At 42.9% G+C, this 18951-nt stretch overlaps 1 protein-coding gene across 1 annotated transcript; it reads right to left on the reverse strand.

The window, feature by feature from the left end:
* Positions 1 to 2045: 2045 nt before the first annotated feature.
* Positions 2046 to 18268, reverse strand: LOC133449132 (odorant receptor 131-2-like). Its single transcript, XM_061728263.1, has 9 exons — positions 18113 to 18268; positions 17246 to 18015; positions 11646 to 11670; positions 11494 to 11517; positions 11416 to 11427; positions 9443 to 9505; positions 8420 to 8487; positions 8120 to 8279; positions 2046 to 2198 (listed from the first exon to the last, which is right to left on the reverse strand). Exons 1-9 carry the CDS (start codon positions 18266 to 18268, stop codon positions 2046 to 2048), a joined length of 1431 nt encoding a protein of 476 aa, XP_061584247.1.
* Positions 18269 to 18951: the final 683 nt, after the last annotated feature.

Below are 18951 nucleotides of genomic sequence, written 5' to 3' on the forward strand. Positions count from 1 at the left end.
GAACGCGTACGCGAGACGCAGGATACGCGTGACGTCACGTCCCGCGTATCCTGCGTATCCTGCGTACATTTGACGCGTCGACGTGCACGTTCTCAAAAAGACACTGAACGCGTACGCGACCTGCAGTTCTCGCTCTGGCCGCTAGTATCGCTGTTCCCGGTCTGATCCCGGCTGGCACTGCTGCTCTCCCCTGGAGAAAGTTCCCCGTGCATATATTTATGCAATATTTAACTTCCCCCCAGGGTTTCCGTTGTCCGGTAAAATATGCCGAAGTCCGGTATTTTATAATCTCTCCGGTCAAAATACTCACTGGTGCTGCGGGACTAGAGTCCCCGGGAGTACCGCGGATGCCGAGCCCCGGCCGCCGAGCCCCGGCCGCCGAGCCTCGGCCGCCGGGGGTCGGCCGACCCCCGGCGGACCCCCGGCGGAGCCCCGGCGGCCGAGCCCCGGCGGAGGTACGCGCCGAGCCTCGGTGCCTCCCGGAGCCGGGAGGAAGCGGTGCCGGGAGCCAGGAGTCAATTGACGGGACTTATTTTATTTTAAATACTCTGTTTTTCAATAAAAATACTATTGAATGACTTGCAAATGAATGAATGAATGACTTGGAATCATATTAGGAACAATACATTTTTTTACCATGTTAATCTTTCTTATATATTGACATCTACTTCTCCATATGAACCTAAAATTAACTGGATTTATTGTTTGGTCATTCTTGTTGAGATGGGTAAGGAGAATGCTGGATAAATTAGTCTGGAAAGACTATCCACTTTTGATAATAAGCAATAATAATAAGATAAGATAAAATAGTCCTTTATTACTCCCTCAACGGGGAAACTCACGTAGCAGCAACACACACACACATACAGGGAAGGGGGTAAAACAGTAATATAAATAAGTAATACAAATTAATAAAGAGTAATAATAATAATAATGCTGTGGTTTTATATAGCTCCTTCAAGGCTCCCAGAGCTTTACAGAGATCATTATTCATTCACACACATCCTCCCGGTAGCTCCGTTTGTAGCCGCAGCTGCCCTGCAGACTGACGGAAGCGTGGCTGCCATATCGCGCCAAACGGCCCCTCTGACCACCACCAAACATTCATACACATTCACACACATTCACACGATGTTATAATCTCCTACATCATCCAATATTGTCCTGTAAAAGTGTTTGTTTTTCTAATCGGCTACCGCTGCTGCTGCTACTACTTCTGCTACTTAATATAAGTAGCTTTTCCAACTGTTGCTCTGCTTACTGCCCCCTATCGGTCACCATCGGTATGACAGGCTCTACTCGGGTGGTACGCGAGGTCAGCGCGAGGTACGCAGTGGAGCATGAACAGACACGTTTGCAGGGTACGCAGGATACGCAGCCACCTGCGTAGAGTATATTCCCGCCTTTAAAAACAATCTAAAGCTTGTTTTTTCTACATAAATCAGAAATCCAGCCTGTGGGCCCTGTCACTAGTTTTAGTGACAGGGAATATGAACTGGCCTGAAAAACTTTTTTCAGTCAAAAATATTTTTTTTGCTTTAATCCCTGCATTGTGACAAAACATGTGCAAAACAACAAAAACAACTTCTCTCATTAAAATCAACCAGAATTTATTTACACTAGGTGTCAAGCAGGTGGAAAAGCGAAACCTTGAATAAATCCTGATGGCGTACTACATTAATACAAATCAATAACTATAAAGAAAAACAACAAGAATAAAACTTTAACTACATAAAGGAAAATAAATCAAAAACAATAAATCATGTGATGCAAATCTTCCGATCTGTGTGTCAAACAACGTGGCTTCACGTGGGGGCCACGGCAAAGATGGCGTCGCCCTCGTCACACCATGTGCAATAAGAGAAATGGCAAACACAGTGTTTAACATATGAATAACTGCCGAAACGGCGCCACGAAAAGATAAACAACAGTAATGCCAGTAGTTGCCGGCGTTACACAATAATATGCATACAGTAAAGATTACATTAAACACAAATGTAGCTCTAAACCGCTCTAAATTAAACTGTTTGCCCAAAAACACAGCCTCACGCATCCCTTTGGTTTCGGGTCTGCAATCTGTTCCAGGTGTTGGGAGAGCCCTCGGCTCGGTTCGGCTCCACCATGCGGTGATCCCGCAGCTGACCGCTCCTGGTGGGGATCCTCCGGTAGCGAGCGGCAGCTCGGTCCCTCTCCTGTTCCTAACTTTGAAATATAAAGACAGTTTTGCAGCGTGCAACAGCCGGAGGCGATCCCCCCCGATCACGGAGCCTCTGCCTCCAGGCGCGCGGGTCGGTCCACTGTAATCAGTGCGGCTCCCGTTTCATCACCGAGGCGCGGGCTTCACGGACGCAGGAGGATCAAGCTTCTCGGGCTGGTATAGGCACGCTGCCGGAGGATGAGGTCCTCCTGGCGAAAGGGACTCAGAACAGGGAAAAGTTAGTAGGATCCTGATCCGGGGCGCGTCTCGGATACCCCCCCCACCCCCACCCTGACCGGGGAGGGGAGGAGATGTGATCCCGATGGGCTTTTGGCAAGAAACCAAGAGCTGAAGAGCGAAGTGGTGAAGAGATGAAGAGAGACATTTTTGGGGTCCCATCGCTTTTAAGCGCCGGGACCGGTGACGTCAGGGCAGGACTGGGACAAAAAATCGGCCCGGGCATTTTGAGCCTAGACCGGCCCACCAGGTATTGATGGAAAGAAAATGAAGCCTATGAATGAAAACAAACGTTCTTGTGACACCGCTTGTACACTGTCTTGTTGGTGTGTATATGTTCTTGTCTAATAAACCTAAACCTACACCATCCCCCCCAGTCCCGTTATAGATGTACTTAGTAATGTTTCTGAGTAGACCAGCAAACTTGTATGGCAAGCCGTTTTAACATTTAATAGCTAGACTGGATATGTGTTGCAGATATCTGTAATTCAATTCTTCCTAGTCAAAAAGAACATTTCAGATATCTACAATGATATATTAACCCATTTTAAACAGGGGGAACGCATTCTGACAGCGTGAAATACTGCTGTCAGAATGCGTTCCCCCTCTGTTTATCATGAAGGGATGCTCACACATCTTTCAAATTCCTACTGCTGACTTCTTTGACCACCACAGATAAGTCCTGTGATTTTCAGGCTGATATCATCATATTTGACCATTTTAAACAGGGGGAATGCAGCGCTGCCTCTGTTTTTACTAACTAATGACCATGAATTGCCTAAACAGTGGGTTCTTCCAATATATGTACACAAAGTCTTTGCTGCGATGGCATCACTGTAGGTAAACATTTCTCCAAAAAGATTGATGTATTATTTCACCCACCCACTATTAATCACGGTGTAACCCAGGTGGAAAATCCAGCTTACTAAGCTGTAAAATAGTTAACCAGGGTAACTAAAGAAACATTTTATTTTTATTAAAATATATTATAAGTTGTTTTATTTTGAGAACATGTACAAAACGATCTACCTCTATAACTAACATTACCTCATTAGTTGGTTTGACCTATATAAAAGAGGTGTACTTAGAAGCAACACTAGATGGCAGCACACGTTTTACATGCGCTCCCAACGTATCAGATGTGACGTCATCGCATGCGCTCTCTCTTTTTGACGCGACGTTCCATGAGGACAGAAGCAACCAGCAGAAGCTGAGAAATATAAACTCATAAAACAGTATTAAACAGTATTAAACTAACAAAACGTTACACCAGCTGTTGTTAGCTGTGTGTTAGTTGAGTCAGGGGGTGAACCCAGCAGCAGTTGGTGAATGAAAACCACGTTATCCCACTCGGTGAGAAACAGCCACAAATGTTACTGTGTTTGCTAAACCTAATTCTAATGCATTCTAAATACATGATGATGCTAACAGATAGCAACCCTGCCTTACACAGGCCAAACCCCCTTGTGAGTGTGTCCAGACGTCGTCGTTGCTAGAGCATTGGATGTGATTCGTTGAGATGTTTTGTCATTGAAATGGTGCTGATGTAAATTACTAGTGTTGAGGGGAGTGTGTGATGTAATGTTATTGAACTAAGTGAACCAAAAAACGGGATTTATCCCCACTTTTGATTTGTAGGATGTTACTTTCAGATGGAAAGTGTATTATTTCATTTGTTTTGGTGTTAATGCATTTAAAGGTGCATTCCACCATTTTTTTTGGTCTTAAAGGGGCAAATGCCAAGATTTATGCTACAAGCAACTAAGATGTAAAATGAGTGTTAAAAGTGCCTTTTAGGTGATGTATGTTAAAAAGAAAAGCACTGTGTGTTATATTTTGCACTAATGTGTCATTTTGAGTTAATATTTTGCACTAATGTGTCATTTTGAGTTAATATTTTGCACTATGATGACATCTTGAGTTCATACATGATAAAAAAGGTATTTTGATATTTTTCTACATTGAAAAGCTGGTTAAACTGAAGGAGTTTAATTCATTTATTTTGTACCCAACCAGTTATTGGTTAAAAACATATGCCAGCATATGTGAATATATTAATTCTAAAATTCATTCATTTGGATTAAGAGTTAAAACTAATTTAGAGTATTTGCATTCTGCAATACTCTGTTGATATGGATAATTAAAAGGTTGTACAACAAGAAAAGAATTGAATACAGATACAGAAGGTATTTTAATTCATGAAAGGAATTAGATCATAGACTAAAAGACCTGTTCCAAACTACAGGTCAGGTTTTTGGATAAGGTTGAAGATCCGGACAAGATGGCGAGCCACCACCCAGGACCAAGACCTGCTTGAGAGTTACAGACGGACTGTCTGTGTATGGTATGAATGTCAGTCACCCGACTGGTGCTGACTAGAACGCGTGATTAAGAGTGCACTCCAACGAACACTAATTGATAATCCTTCTGTGCACGGAGCACAGGAGAGGGACCAGACCGCCGTCTGGTTCTGACCGGTCCAATTGACTGTCACTAACAAGTAACCAATAACGAACAGTGACTTGACTGACTTTTGAATGAGCAGAGCTCGGAACAGTGATAAGAATCACACAAAGACATTTTTCTTTTATTTTATTATTTTTCGGGGTTATTTTCATGCCGGCTAATGTACCTGTCAATTTAATTCATGTGCACTTTTTCATATTGCAATTGCTTTAAAAAACTAAAAGAGTGCCCGTTGGTTACTCAACTAAAGCTACTTGTGTCGTCTGATGTGATTGTGTGGTCATTTTACAGTTTTACTAGTCCCATAGTAACAGCCCAAACGAACCTAGAAATCTGAAGCGCCCACCGTCGTACACACTGGTCCGTGGTGAGAGGGCTACACAAAGTGGCGAGCCAGCCAGGAGTTAAAAGGTTAAAAAAAGAACTGTTGTACAATTACCACACCATATCAGACTTGTGTTTCATGTACTGTATTGACCATTGGTTAATTCGGGTGAATTCAACGAAACCAACATGGATATTCTAATTGAGAACGAAAGTGTCAAGGTTCCAAACGCCGTATTACAGGTCTGTCTAAAACAGATGTAGATGAGGAAATAATTGATCACCTGAACCAGTATGGGTCAATTGAGAGATGCATTAAGTGTCCACATGCACCAGAAACCCTAATCGTAGAATTTCGATCTGGTGTTGCTGTTGAGTCTCTTACGTTGCCATTTTACAGATCCTGTGAAGCAGACTCTAAAATCGTACACAAGGTTGATGCACTAGCTAACGTGTATACTCGTCGTAAAGGCACAGACCTAACAGACAAGTTTTTGTCTGAGCTTAAGAACATGGCTAAAATTAGTGGCAAATCTTTTGAACACGTCTTGCAAGACGGGCTAGCTAGAATAACTGATGTTGTTGGAGAACCAGACGGGGATGTACAGGATGAAACTGAGGAAAATGTTGATGAAACTGAGGAAAATGAGCCCGACACTTCTCTGAACCACAATGTAGATCTTAGTTCTAAAATAGCTGTGAATGTCACACCAGCTAAATTAGACTCAGACCCCATTCTAAAGCTCCCGTCCGATCAGATAGTGCCACCTAAAGTACAGCATTTAGTTGTAGAGCACATTGTAAAAGCCACTGATTCTTCAGCACAGAGCCATTCAAACGCAAGGTTGCGACCCTTCTCAGGCAAGGTACCATGTCCCAACTTTGAAGTAGACTATGACACCTGGAGAGACAGTGTTGAGTTCTACATAGCAGACCCCACACTCAATGACAGACAATTGGTGAGAAAAATAGTCGACAGTTTATCTTCCCCTGCCGCCAGCGTGGTTAAGTCCTTAGGCCCACACTCAACTCCCAGAGCTTATTTAGAACTTCTCGACTCCGCCTATGCTACAGTGGAAGACGGCGATGAGTTATTTGCAAAGTTCCTCGGTCTGAACCAAAACTCGAACTCAGGAGAGAAAGCATCAAGCTATCTTCAGAGACTGCAGACTGTTCTGAACAAAGCTGTGCAAAGGAAGGCAATCTCAGCCAGCGATGCAGATATGCAGCTCTTGAAAAAATTTTGCAGAGGATGCTGGGAGAATGACATCATCAACCAACCAAATCAATTTTACTGGAGAGTAAAATGAAAAACCCACCAACCTTCTCTGAGTTATTGTGGCTCTTGCGCACTGAGGAAGATAAGCAGGCAGCTAAAGCGATGAGAATGAAGCGACATTTAGGTTTCATCAAAACCAAAGCTCAGTCACAAGCTCATAATGTCAGCCTCTTGGATAATGATGAATCTGACTCAACTGAGGCAGTCAGCAAACCGACCACAGAGCTACAAGCAATTCAGAAGCAGCTTGTCTTTCTTCAAACTCAGATTGCAACCCTTATGCAACAGAAGGAAGTGAAACCTGAACAAAGGAACAAAGGAGCAAAGATCAAAAAGAAACCGAAGGAAGACAAATCCACTGAAAAAGAAGAATCATCCAGCGTGAAACAGCCACCAGCCAAACCAGGCTATGCATTTAAACGACCAAATCCGTGGTACTGTTTCCACTGCGGTGAAGACGGACATATCAAGACCAATTGCAGTAATCCTCCAGATCCTGCACTCGTGAATGCTAAGAGACAAGAACTGAAAGCAAAACAGGAAGCTTGGGAGAAAAATAACACAACAGAAGATTTAAACTATTAGCTGTTCCTATTGCGGGGCAAATGGGAACAGAAGAGTGCGAAAGTCCCAAAACTGAGACTACACACAAGACAAAAGCGTCACTAAAAGAACACAGAACTGTACACACAAGAAAAATCCCCAAAGGTCTTGTAGGCAGCAAGACCAGAGCAAACATTAAAGTTAATGGAATCAACTGCGACTCATTACTTGACACCGGTTCACAGGTCCCTACTGTGTCCCAGTCCTTTTATGACCTGCACCTATCCGACCAAACCTTGCACCCAGTGAGCGACATACTGGAAGTAGAAGGAGCCACTGGTGATTTAGTCCACTATGCAGGCTGTGTACAGTTGAATATCCAATTCCCCAAAGAGTTCATTGCTTCTGAACCTCAAGTTGAAACCCTTGCTTTAGTAGTTCCAGATGTCCGTTCCAACAGTGACATGCCAGTACTGATTGGAACTAACACTCTTGACACACTCTACGAGTCTCAGTACTGTGATTCTGTACCAACAGTTAACCCCTACTGTGGTTACCAACATGTACTGCAGATCCTGCAGTTTAGACACAACCAACAAGATAATCAGCTTGGATTGGTCAAGTTGCGAGGCAGTGATCCAGATGTCATACCTGCTGGTCGGAAAGTTGTACTAGAAGGGTTTGTTAATGTCAGCGGTATCAGCAATGAGAAATGGGTTTTACTTGAGCAACCCACCCTTTCATCACTACCCGGTGGAATCCTCACTGACCGCTGTCTCATCACCCTTCCAGTTCGTTCCCCACACAAGATCCCAGTTGTGTTAAGCAATGAAACTAACCATCATATAGTACTGCCAACCAACTGTGTAATTGCCAAGCTGAGTGTCCCCCAGAAAATCGCTGATCCCCAGAACACTCCTGGGAACCAGAAACCAGAAGCTAGTCAGCAACAGCCTGCTAGCCAGACAAATGAAAATAAATGTGACATGAATGAAAGTCTCAAGTTTGATTTCGGCGATTCCCCACTTGATGAAAAGTGGAAGACTCGAGTAACAGAAACCCTGAACACTTACTCCGATGTATTTTCCCATCATGATCTTGACTTCGGTCATGCAACAAAAGTCAAACACAGAATCCAACTCAAAGATGAGACACCTTTCAAACAGAGACCACGTCCTATACACCCTCAAGACTACGATGCAGTAAGACGTCACCTTCAAACTCTTCTGGATGCTGGAATCATACGTGAATCCGAATCACCATTTTCATCACCGATAGTTGTTGTCAAAAAGAAGAACGGTGATATTCGGCTATGTGTTGACTACCGGAAATTGAACATTCAAACAATCAAGGACGCATACGCCTTACCTAACCTTGAAGAATCGTTCTCTGCACTCAGTGGATCGCAGTGGTTCTCGGTGATGGATTTAAAGTCGGGATACTATCAGATAGAGATGGAAGAGAGTGATAAGGCCAAAACAGCATTCGTGTGTCCTCTCGGTTTCTGGGAGTGGAATAGGATGCTGCAAGGGATTACTAACGCGCCAAGCACATTCCAGCGCTTAATGGAAAAGTGCATGGGCGATATCAACCTGCGTGAAGTCCTAGTCTTCCTCGACGTCATCATCGTCTTTTCAAAAACCTTGGAGGAACATCAGACTCGTTTAGCCAAAGTCCTGAACCGATTGAGAGAGAATGGTCTCAAATTGTCTCCGGAGAAGTGCCGTTTCTTCCAAACATCCTTACGCTATCTGGGACATATTGTGTCTCGAAGTGGAGTGGAAACCGATCCCAAGAAGATCGACGCCTTAAAAACCTGGCCGAAACCTAAGACTTTGAAGGAACTAAGATCATTTCTAGGTTTCTCTGGATATTATCGTTGTTACGTTGAAGGCTACTCAAAAATCGCAAAGCCCTTAACGAGTCTCACGGCGGGCTATCCACCAACCCGGAAAATGACCAAAGTTTCCAAGGATGGTATCAAATACCACAATCCCAAGGAACCATTTGGAGAAAGATGGACAGAAGCATGTCACAAATCCTTCGAGGAGATCATTGAGAAACTAACATCATCCCCAGTCCTAGGGTTTGCCAACCCTGAGTTACCATACGTCATTCATACTGACGCAAGTACAACCGGACTTGGAGCGGCATTGTATCAGGAGCAGGATGGACGGAATTGGGTTATTGCCTACGCAAGTAGAGGCCTGTCCAGAAGTGAAGCACGATATCCAGCCCATAAGCTGGAATTCTTAGCCTTAAAGTGGGCTGTCACTGAAAAATTCCATGACTACCTGTATGGGAACACCTTTACTGTTGTAACTGACAATAATCCACTCCGATATATACTCACCACTGCTAAGATGGATGCCACCAGCTACCGTTGGTTGGCCAACCTGTCCACCTACTCCTTTGACATCAAATACCGTGCCGGTAAACAGAACCAGGACGCGGATGGTCTATCGAGAAGACCACATGGAGAATTGATCAATGATTCCCATTCTCAGGAGGAGAGTATGAGAATCCATGATTTCACATCACACCACTTAGCTCCTGTGGATGTAGTCAAAGCGACATGTCAGTATAACATTGTGGTACAAGAAGAGGAACCGTTGCCATCTCCTTGTCTCATAGAGTCATTAGCCATCCATCCAGATGCTATTCCAGCTGCATATGAAGAGGAGGATGGGTCCTCTGACGGCCTTTGCACAGTCCCTAAATACAGTGAAGCTGAGTTGGCAAGACTACAGCAAGATGATCCTGTAATATGCACAGTCATCAAGTTCCTTGAATCAGGAGAACCGGTACCTGACAGCTCGAAGTCAGAACTGCCAGAGCTTCCTCTGATGCTCAGAGAGATAAGTCGGCTAGAACTGAAGAATGGCCTGTTATACAGGAAACGGCAGTGTGACAACACAACAGTGTACCAACTTGTCCTTCCACGTGTGTTAAGATCCTCTGTACTCACCAGTCTTCATGATGAGATGGGTCATCTCGGAATAGAGCGTACTCTGGACTTGGCCAGATCTCGATTTTATTGGCTGAAAATGACATCTGATGTGGAGTCCAAGGTCAAAACCTGTGGGAGATGTGTTTAAAAGGAAAAAACAACCAGATAAAGCCGCACCTCTGGTCAACATCAAAACCAGCCGACCTATGGAACTTGTCTGTATGGATTTCCTGTCACTAGAGCCGGACAGTCATAACACAAAGGATATCCTGGTCATTACCGACCACTTCACCAAATATGCTGTGGCTATTCCGACTCGAGACCAGAAAGCCACCACAGTTGCGCGATGTCTTTGGGAGCAGTTTTTCGTCCATTATGGATTTTGCGAACGTCTCCACAGCGATCAAGGACGTGATTTTGAATCGCTGCTCATCAAAGAACTCTGTGGCTTGGTTGGAATAAAGAAAATCAGAACAAGTCCTTACCACCCTCGTGGGAACCCAGTAGAACGATACAACCGTACGCTACTGAGCATGCTGGGTACTCTACAGGAGAAACAGAAAACTAAATGGCGTGAATATGTCAAACCTTTAACTCATGCATACAACTGCACGAAGAACGAAGTCACAGGTTTTTCACCCTACGAGCTCATGTTTGGGCGACAACCTCGACTACCGATTGACATAGCATTCGGATTGCCAGTCAAAGAAGGCTCAGCCACGACTCACTCTCAATATGTGAAAAACTTGAAGTCTAACCTGAAAGCAAGTTACCAACTCGCTACAGTAAATGCGAAGAAAGTGGCTGACAAGAACAAGCAACGTTTTGATGTGCGAGTGAGAGAATCTACGCTGGAGATAGGAGACAGAGTGCTGGTGCGCAATGTTCGCCTCCGTGGCAAGAACAAACTCGCCGATCGGTGGGAGTCTACTGTCTATATAGTCCAAAAGAGAGCAGGCGACCTGCCGGTCTATACCATATGTCCTGAAGGTCAGGAGGGACCTACTCGTACTTTGCACCGAGACCTACTTCTCCCATGCGGATTCCTCTCTGAAATTGAAGAAGAGCCTGTAAAACCAAAGACGCCTGCTAAGCGTAGAACAAGACAGACCACAAGAACGGATCCTCATCATCAGTCCTCGGACGAGGATGAAGATGACATCCAAAGTCGTCAACTAAAAATTGAGACAATGTTCTATCCCATTGAGGTCGAGACTATAATCAGACAACCGTCAAGACCTTTCAGTGTGTTTCCATCGGAGGATGTCGTAGCAACTGGAAGTGAGACAGAAAACCTACCTGATGTGGAACTAGAAAACCTACCTGAAAAAGAACTACCAAACTTACCTGTGAACTTACCTGAACCCACTGAAGCTGAAGTCCTAAACTCACCTGTGGAGGAAGAAAATACAAACCTACCTGGAAACATACCTGTGGAAAAAGACAATGATCAAATGGACATGGAAAATCAACAAGCAGAAAGTGAAAAAGACTTACCTGAAACAGAAGAGAAGGAATTAGCTGGAAAAGAACAAGAGGAAATAGAGAGTGGAGAAAAACAAATTGTTTCTGATGGAGATGATGATCCATTGCAAGAGGAAACACAAACCCATCCCTCGCCAAGCTCGGCTGAGTTGGCAGACAGTTACCTGAGAACTGAAGTAACTGAAGAACCTGTAGAAACGACAGAAGATGATGTCAATGAACAAGATTCCATGCAATCTGTACGTAGGTCTGAACGTCCGAGAAGGCCAACAGTGAAATTCACCTACCCTCAGTTAGGGAACCACTTCACGTATTTTGTTCAAAACGTAGTTGATGGTTTCAATAAAGCAATAGTTGATGCCTTTGAAAGCAAGATCTTGAGAGAGGAACATGAAGGGACTCATGTTATTTAAGGAGGGGAGGGTGTAACCCAGGTGGAAAATCCAGCTTACTAAGCTGTAAAATAGTTAACCAGGGTAACTAAAGAAACATTTTATTTTTATTAAAATTATATTTTGAGAACATGTACAAAACAATCTACCTCTATAACTAACATTACCTCATTAGTTGGTTTGACCTATATAAAAGAGGTGTACTTAGAAGCAACACTAGATGGCAGCACACGTTTTACATGCGCTCCCAACGTATCAGATGTGACGTCATCGCATGCGCTCTCTCTTTTTGACGCGACGTTCCATGAGGACAGAAGCAACCAGCAGACGCTGAGAAATATAAACTCATAAAACAGTATTAAACAGTATTAAACTAACAAAACGTTACACCAGCTGTTGTTAGCTGTGTGTTAGTTGAGTCAGGGGGTGAACCCAGCAGCAGTTGGTGAATGAAAACCACGTTATCCCACTCGGTGAGAAACAGCCACAAATGTTACTGTGTTTGCTAAAAGCTAATTCTCATTCATTCTAAATACATGATGATGCTAACAGATAGCAACCCTGCCTTACACAGGCCAAACCCCCTTGTGAGTGTGTCCAGACGTCGTTGTTGCTAGAGCATTGGATGTGATTCGGTGAGATGTTTTGTCATTGAAATGGTGCTGATGTAAATTACTAGTGTTGAGGGGAGTGTGTGATGTAATGTTATTGAACTAAGTGAACCAAAAAACGGGATTTATCCCCACTTTTGATTTGTAGGATGTTACTTTCAGATGGAAAGTGTATTATTTCATTTGTTTTGGTGTTAATGCATTTAAAGGTGCATTCCACCATTTTTTTTGGTCTTAAAGGGGCAAATGCCAAGATTTATGCTACAAGCAACTAAGATGTAAAATGAGTGTTAAAAGTGCCTTTTAGGTGCTGTATGTTAAAAAGAAAAGCACTGTGTGTTATATTTTGCACTAATGTGTCATTTTGAGTTAATATTTGGCACTAATGTGTCAGTTTGAGTTAATATTTTGCACTATGATGACATCTTGAGTTCATACATGATAAAAAAGGTATTTTGATATTTTTCTACATTGAAAAGCTGGTTAAACTGAAGGAGTTTAATTCATTTATTTTGTACCCAACCAGTTATTGGTTAAAAACATATGCCAGCATATGTGAATATATTAATTCTAAAATTCATTCATTTGGATTAAGAGTTAAAACTAATTTAGAGTATTTGCATTCTGCAATACTCTGTTGATATGGATACCGTATTTTCACGACCATATGGCGCACTGTGTGGAAAGGCGCACCCTCAGTTTTGTGTGTCATTTTTGGTTTTAAAACACACATACGGCGCACCGACCCAAAAGGCGCCGTCTACGGAGACGGAGCTGCACACACACGCATTGCAAAACACACACGCGCTAAAAATAGAGCGGAAGCAAAACTTAGTTTGATATTTTATTTCACTTTTCACATCAATCAAACCCTTCAAAGGTTCATATTCTGTTTCTGCATTAAAGAATTAAAAAAAACCACCGGGGCGCCGCACATAAACCTGTCTCAGCCACCCGATCATCTCCTCATCCATCCAGCCCTTTTCATTTCACTCTGGCTGGAAAAGTCTGTTTAGGCAACGCTTTTCTTTTAAAAATCACCATAGCCGGCAGTTTCTGTCCATCAGCGTGGCAGGCAAGCACAAGAGTAAATACACTTTTCATACCCCGTTGTGCTGCGGATCCCGACCGCGGCGGTCCCGGGTCCCGCTCCCTCCCCGCGCTGGACCGGGTCCGCTCCCCGCCTGCTCCCCCGCGGCGGTCCCGGGTCCCGGGTCCGCCCCCCCCCCCCCCCCGCGCGCTGGACCCGCTCACACACGCGCTGTGGGGGAGCCGGTACCGGGTTGTATCCGACAGGAGCTCCGCTCCACTAATTCAGCTGCGCCAGTCCGAATTTCCAGACCTGTCTCGGCCACTTGATCATCATCCCTTCATCCAGCCCCCCCTTTCCATTTGTCCTTATAATGACTCCGGCTGGAATCGTCTTATGCAAAGTTTTTCTTTTAAAAATTACCATAAGTTTCTGTCCATCAGCGCGGCAGGCAAGCGCCACAAAAATGAGAATCTGTGTGTTTCGCGCCGCGAACACACACACGCAGATGTCGGGGATCCGCTACCGGGTTTTTAACCGACAGATTTGGCTGCAAATCTCGGAGGGTGAAGTTGATCCGACCTGAGACGTACCCCAGAAATCTCTGCTCGCAAAGCGGGCGGGAACCAGGTCGATCGGACCGCTTTGGGAACCAGGAAGTCGGGCTGCAGCAGCGCCCATCACCGCGGCTTTAACCGGGGAAAGTGACCGGTTCCGACCGGCCGGGACCGGAGGAGCCCACATGGACTGGTAGTAGGGGCTCCCGGGGAAAGAGCACCGGCATTTCAGCCGGATCTGCCCCGGGGATGCGGCGATCGGACCGCAAGCCCACGGCAGGTGCATCTCGGTTCCGACATGCAAAACACACACGCGCTGCAGAACACACTCACACAAGTGTGCTTATTTAAATAGAGCGGAGCAAAACTTAGTTTGATTGTATTTTATTTCACTTTACACATCAAGCAAATCCTTAAAAGTCTTCATCTTCTGTTTCGCATTAATCAGCTCAGTGGATGGTCTCATTCACGTCGCAACTCACGGGGGCTTCACCCGCCCCCTTCTCTTTTTACCGTTCTCATGGTGGCCGGCCTTACATTACCGTAATTCAGGTAATAGACACGGCGCACCGTTTCTTAAGGCGCCCGGCACATTTAAAAAAAAAAAAAAAAAAAAAAAGTTGCGCCTTATGGTCGCGAAAATACGGTAATTAAAAGGTTGTACAACAAGAAAAGAATTGAATACAGATACAGAAGGTATTTTAATTCATGAAAGGAATTAGATCATAGACTAAAAGACCTGTTCCAAACTACAGGTCAGGTTTTTGGATAAGGTTGAAGATCCGGACAAGATGGCGAGCCACCACCCAGGACCAAGACCTGCTTGAGAGTTACAGACGGACTGTCTGTGTATGGTATGAATGTCAGTCACCCGACTGGTGCTGACTAGAACGCGTGATTAAGAGTGCACTCCAACGAACACTAATTGATAATCCTTCTGTGCACGGAGCACAGGAGAGGGACCAGACCGCCGTCTGGTTCTGACCGGTCCAAAAAGTAGAGATACGGTAGAGCAATGTGCAATTTGATTATGCACTTTATATTAATGATGGGTTTTGTGCAATATGTATACTCCATTTTGGTTCCTGTGCAATATAATTTATCTCCTCGCACTAAGCACTTTAAAATATAAACACTTTAACATATATCCACTATAACTGTACTCTACTGTTTAGACTCGTTTACACACTGGTCGTTGGTCTCCTGTTTTTATTCTTTGAACTGAGTTTCGTGTTGTGTTGTGGTATTATGTGTTTCTGTCTTTGTTTTTTTTTTTTTTTATTCCTTGTACTGATTTTCGTGTTGTGTTGTGGTATTATGTGTTTCTGTCTTTGTTTTTTCTGATTCGTTTATGTTCATGTTACCATCAACCTGCCAGGGGACTACAGATGGAAATTAGCCTTAGGCTATAATCTGGCATATTTACATGTGAATGTTCATTAATATGCACTGTCCCATTTTAAATAAATAAATAAAAAATAAATAAATAAAAAAATTGACTGTCACTAACAAGTAACCAATAACGAACAGTGACTTGACCGACTTTTGAATGAGCAGAGCTCGGAACAGTGATAAGAATCACACAAAGACATTTTTCTTTTATTTTATTATTTTTGGGGGTTATTTTCATGCCGGCTAATGTACCTATGTCAATTTAATTCATGTGCACTATTTCATATTGCAATTGCTTTAAAAAACTAAAAGAGTGCCAGTTGGTTACTCAACTAAAGCTACTTGTGTCGTCTGATGTGATTGTGTGGTCATTTTACAGTTTTACTAGTCCAATAGTAACAGCCCAAACGAACCTAGAAATCTGAAGCGCCCACCGTCGTACACACTGGTCCGTGGTGAGAGGGCTACAACAGCATTATTAAAATTTAGTGACAATCACGAATCCAAACACCACTGTCCCTGTCAAAAAAGCAACTTAAATTTGGAGTTGCTGATTTAGTTTTATAGAATATATAAGATATTGAATATGAACTCATCATTCTTCAAATAGTATCAATAATAATATCAATAATAAGCCATGCGCTCTAATGTTGTGACTACTCCAGCCAGAGCTGCCTGGGAGACTTGCGAGGCCCTGTGCGGAATGGCTGGGTTTTTCGGGTCGGATCGGGTGTCTATATGCGCAATTTTAACTCTCCAATTAGCAAAATACTGGATACCTTCCCCTGCCTCATCATCATTTGGCTTGCCTCGACACGGGGCCCCACGGCTGCTTGAGACCCGGTCGGATCGGTTTTGTAACAAATTTATCAAACGAGCCTTTCAGAGAGACATTAAACTCTTCCATTTTCTTTAGTTTTTTTTTCTTTTTTCATCCCCTGAGGGAAATTTCCTGATCCTGTCTCGTTCTCTCGACATTGTGTGACAGTTTGTTCCACACTCCACCCGTCTGGATCAGAGCAGCTTGTGTCTGCGCTTGGTCTGATCAGTTGTATTGAACAACAGACACGCGCATCATTGCACATATATTTATTGATATGCACAGACTAGTACACATTTAGGTCTGTAATGGAACGTGACTGTTGATATTTATAAGGGAAAAAACGAAAAAAAAAAAAAAAAAAAAAATTTTTTGGCCCAGCCCGGCCCAACATCCCCATTGGCCCACCGGGCAAATGCCCGGTATGCCCGATGGCCAGTCCACCCCTGGGTGACGTCATCAAAGCCCGCCGGCAGATCGCAGTTTCCTGTACGCGCGCCGCTTCAGGCGCCACCTTTTGTTCACACCTCCAAGGCGCGCTGGGCTTTGAAGTCCTTACAAAGCAGCCATTTTAGGAGGCATACGAAGCTGATTTCAGACTGGAGGATTGAGCCAGCTTTAAAGTCAAATTTCACATATTCACAAAATGTTCATAAACATTCATAAGAGTTCAGAGTTCACATGATCACATGACGGTGGTCCAACAGAGTTTTATAGACTAGTAAAAACTAAATTGTAACATAATGAAATAAACAGGTAGGCTGTGCAATGACTTTAAAATTGGTGTAATATGTGCTCTGTTTCTTTCTTTAATCAGCATTCAAGCTCTACACTCGAGCACTACAATAATCAAGTCTCCATGTAAAAACCAAAGGACCAGTGTCTCGGTGTTGGTTTGAGAAAGGAATGGTTTTAATCTTGAAATGTTTCTGTAAATATTACCAAAAGCTACTGACTGTTACAACGCTCTCATTGTACAGAGCAGATACTTTCTCAAATATCTTTTAAATGTACTATCTCGTAGCCCGTACACAATGGGGCTGATAAACCTGGGGAGAATCTGAATAATGACGTAGCAAACAAAGAAAATTTGTAAAAAATGTTCAGGGAACCATTGTATCAATGCCGTCTGTAAGATGTGAAATACATATATTACCATGCTCAACAGTAGCTGAAAACCATGAAGCAGGATTGTGTTCCTGGCTTTCTTGAAATTTCCATCTACTGAATTAGCTGCTTTAGCTGCAAAAAAGATCTTGAAGTAGGTGTAGAGCAGGGTTAGCCAAACTGAAGTGAGATAAATTAGATAAGAAACATCCCTCTTTTCTGAAATTACTGGATGTCGGAAGAGTTTATCGATGTCACAAAATATTGTTGAAGAAAATAGCCCCACAGGTTCTGTTGCCAAAGTAATAAAGATGTCTGGCACAATTGTCCCGAGGCTCAAAGTCCAAATACAGCCGATCAGAACGTAAGTTCTTTTGATAGTACAGAGTTTCGAGTGTCGCAGTGGAAAACAAATAGCGATGTAGCATTCAACTGCCATTACAGCCAAATTTAATGGCGTGTTGATGGTGGTGACTGTGGCAAAAGTAACCATGAGGCAACAGAGAGAAGCATTAATTTTGTAAAAGACATAACTAAAGACAAACAGGCTGATTGCTATATTGAGCTGGATCATATTCAGTACCAGGTGGATGTACAAAATGTAACGAGGATTCACGTAAAATATCTGTGAAAGTGGAAGAAACAAAGACATTAATCCATTCATTGTTATTATTATTATTATACATAAAACTATCAACAATATTAATTATGACAATCCATACCTGGTGTTTTCTGAAGGTGTGAACCAGTGTGCCATTGATATAATTGATGACGAGGCCAAGAGCGAGAACAATCACATTTTTAGCCACAGCTGTGCTCGGGGAGTCTCGAATACTCAGACTGCTTGACACGTTGAAGTTGTAAGATGATGAATTCATGGAGGTTATGTCAGTATTCTGCAGGTGTCTTTCACACAAAAAAGAATATTTAATACATCATTACAGTGCTCAAAACTTGACAGAAAGAATCCTGAATAAAAGGATTTTTTCACACAAAAAAGAATATTTAATATTTTATTACAGTGTTCGAAACTTGTCGGAATTGACAGAAAGAATTCTGCAGAGAAAATTATAAACAACACATCACAATATTTCATCATAATAGCTCATACTGACTATCACAGAAAAACATGAAAAAAATACAAGTTAAAAAGAGAGCACCCTTTAAAATCCTATTAATTAGAAGGAATAATATTAAATATTTCATAGTTAAGTTCAAAGATTGATGGGATTTGTTCGTGTACAAAATCCTGTCTTTATCTTTGAAAGAAAGATTCAGAGCGAATAACTTCTACCTCAAATTTGACAAAGATTGCTCATACAAAACAGCTGGTACAGGTTTCCATATCTCCACAATTTTTTATTTAAAAATTCCACACTTAAAAAACTAATTTACAGTATGTTTATAGGTGGAAAGATAACCAATGGAAATTATTAAGTAATAATTTTACCTGTTTTCTTGTGAAAGTTGTTTGCTTAATCCATGCATATAAAAAGTAATGTTATTTTGAAGGGAGATCTAACTGTATTACATGTACATCAAAAGTGATAAACAGTGAGAG

Source organism: Cololabis saira, chromosome 8, assembly GCF_033807715.1.
Source record: "Cololabis saira isolate AMF1-May2022 chromosome 8, fColSai1.1, whole genome shotgun sequence".
Lineage (NCBI taxonomy): Eukaryota > Metazoa > Chordata > Actinopteri > Beloniformes > Belonidae > Cololabis > Cololabis saira.

Excerpts from the sequence above, each read along its gene's own strand:
- LOC133449132 (XM_061728263.1), bottom strand. The coding sequence starts at position 18,268 with ATGAATTCATCATCTTACAACTTCAACGTGTCAAGCAGTCTGAGTATT. Across the intron at positions 18,016-18,112 it reads ACACCTTCAGAAAACACCAG|ATATTTTACGTGAATCCTCG; the intron begins GTATGGATTGTC and ends CCACTTTCACAG. Across the intron at positions 11,518-11,645 it reads TCAGTTACTTCAGTTCTCAG|CTAATTCCTTCTCTTCTGTT; the intron begins GTAACTGTCTGC and ends GTTCTTTTCCAG.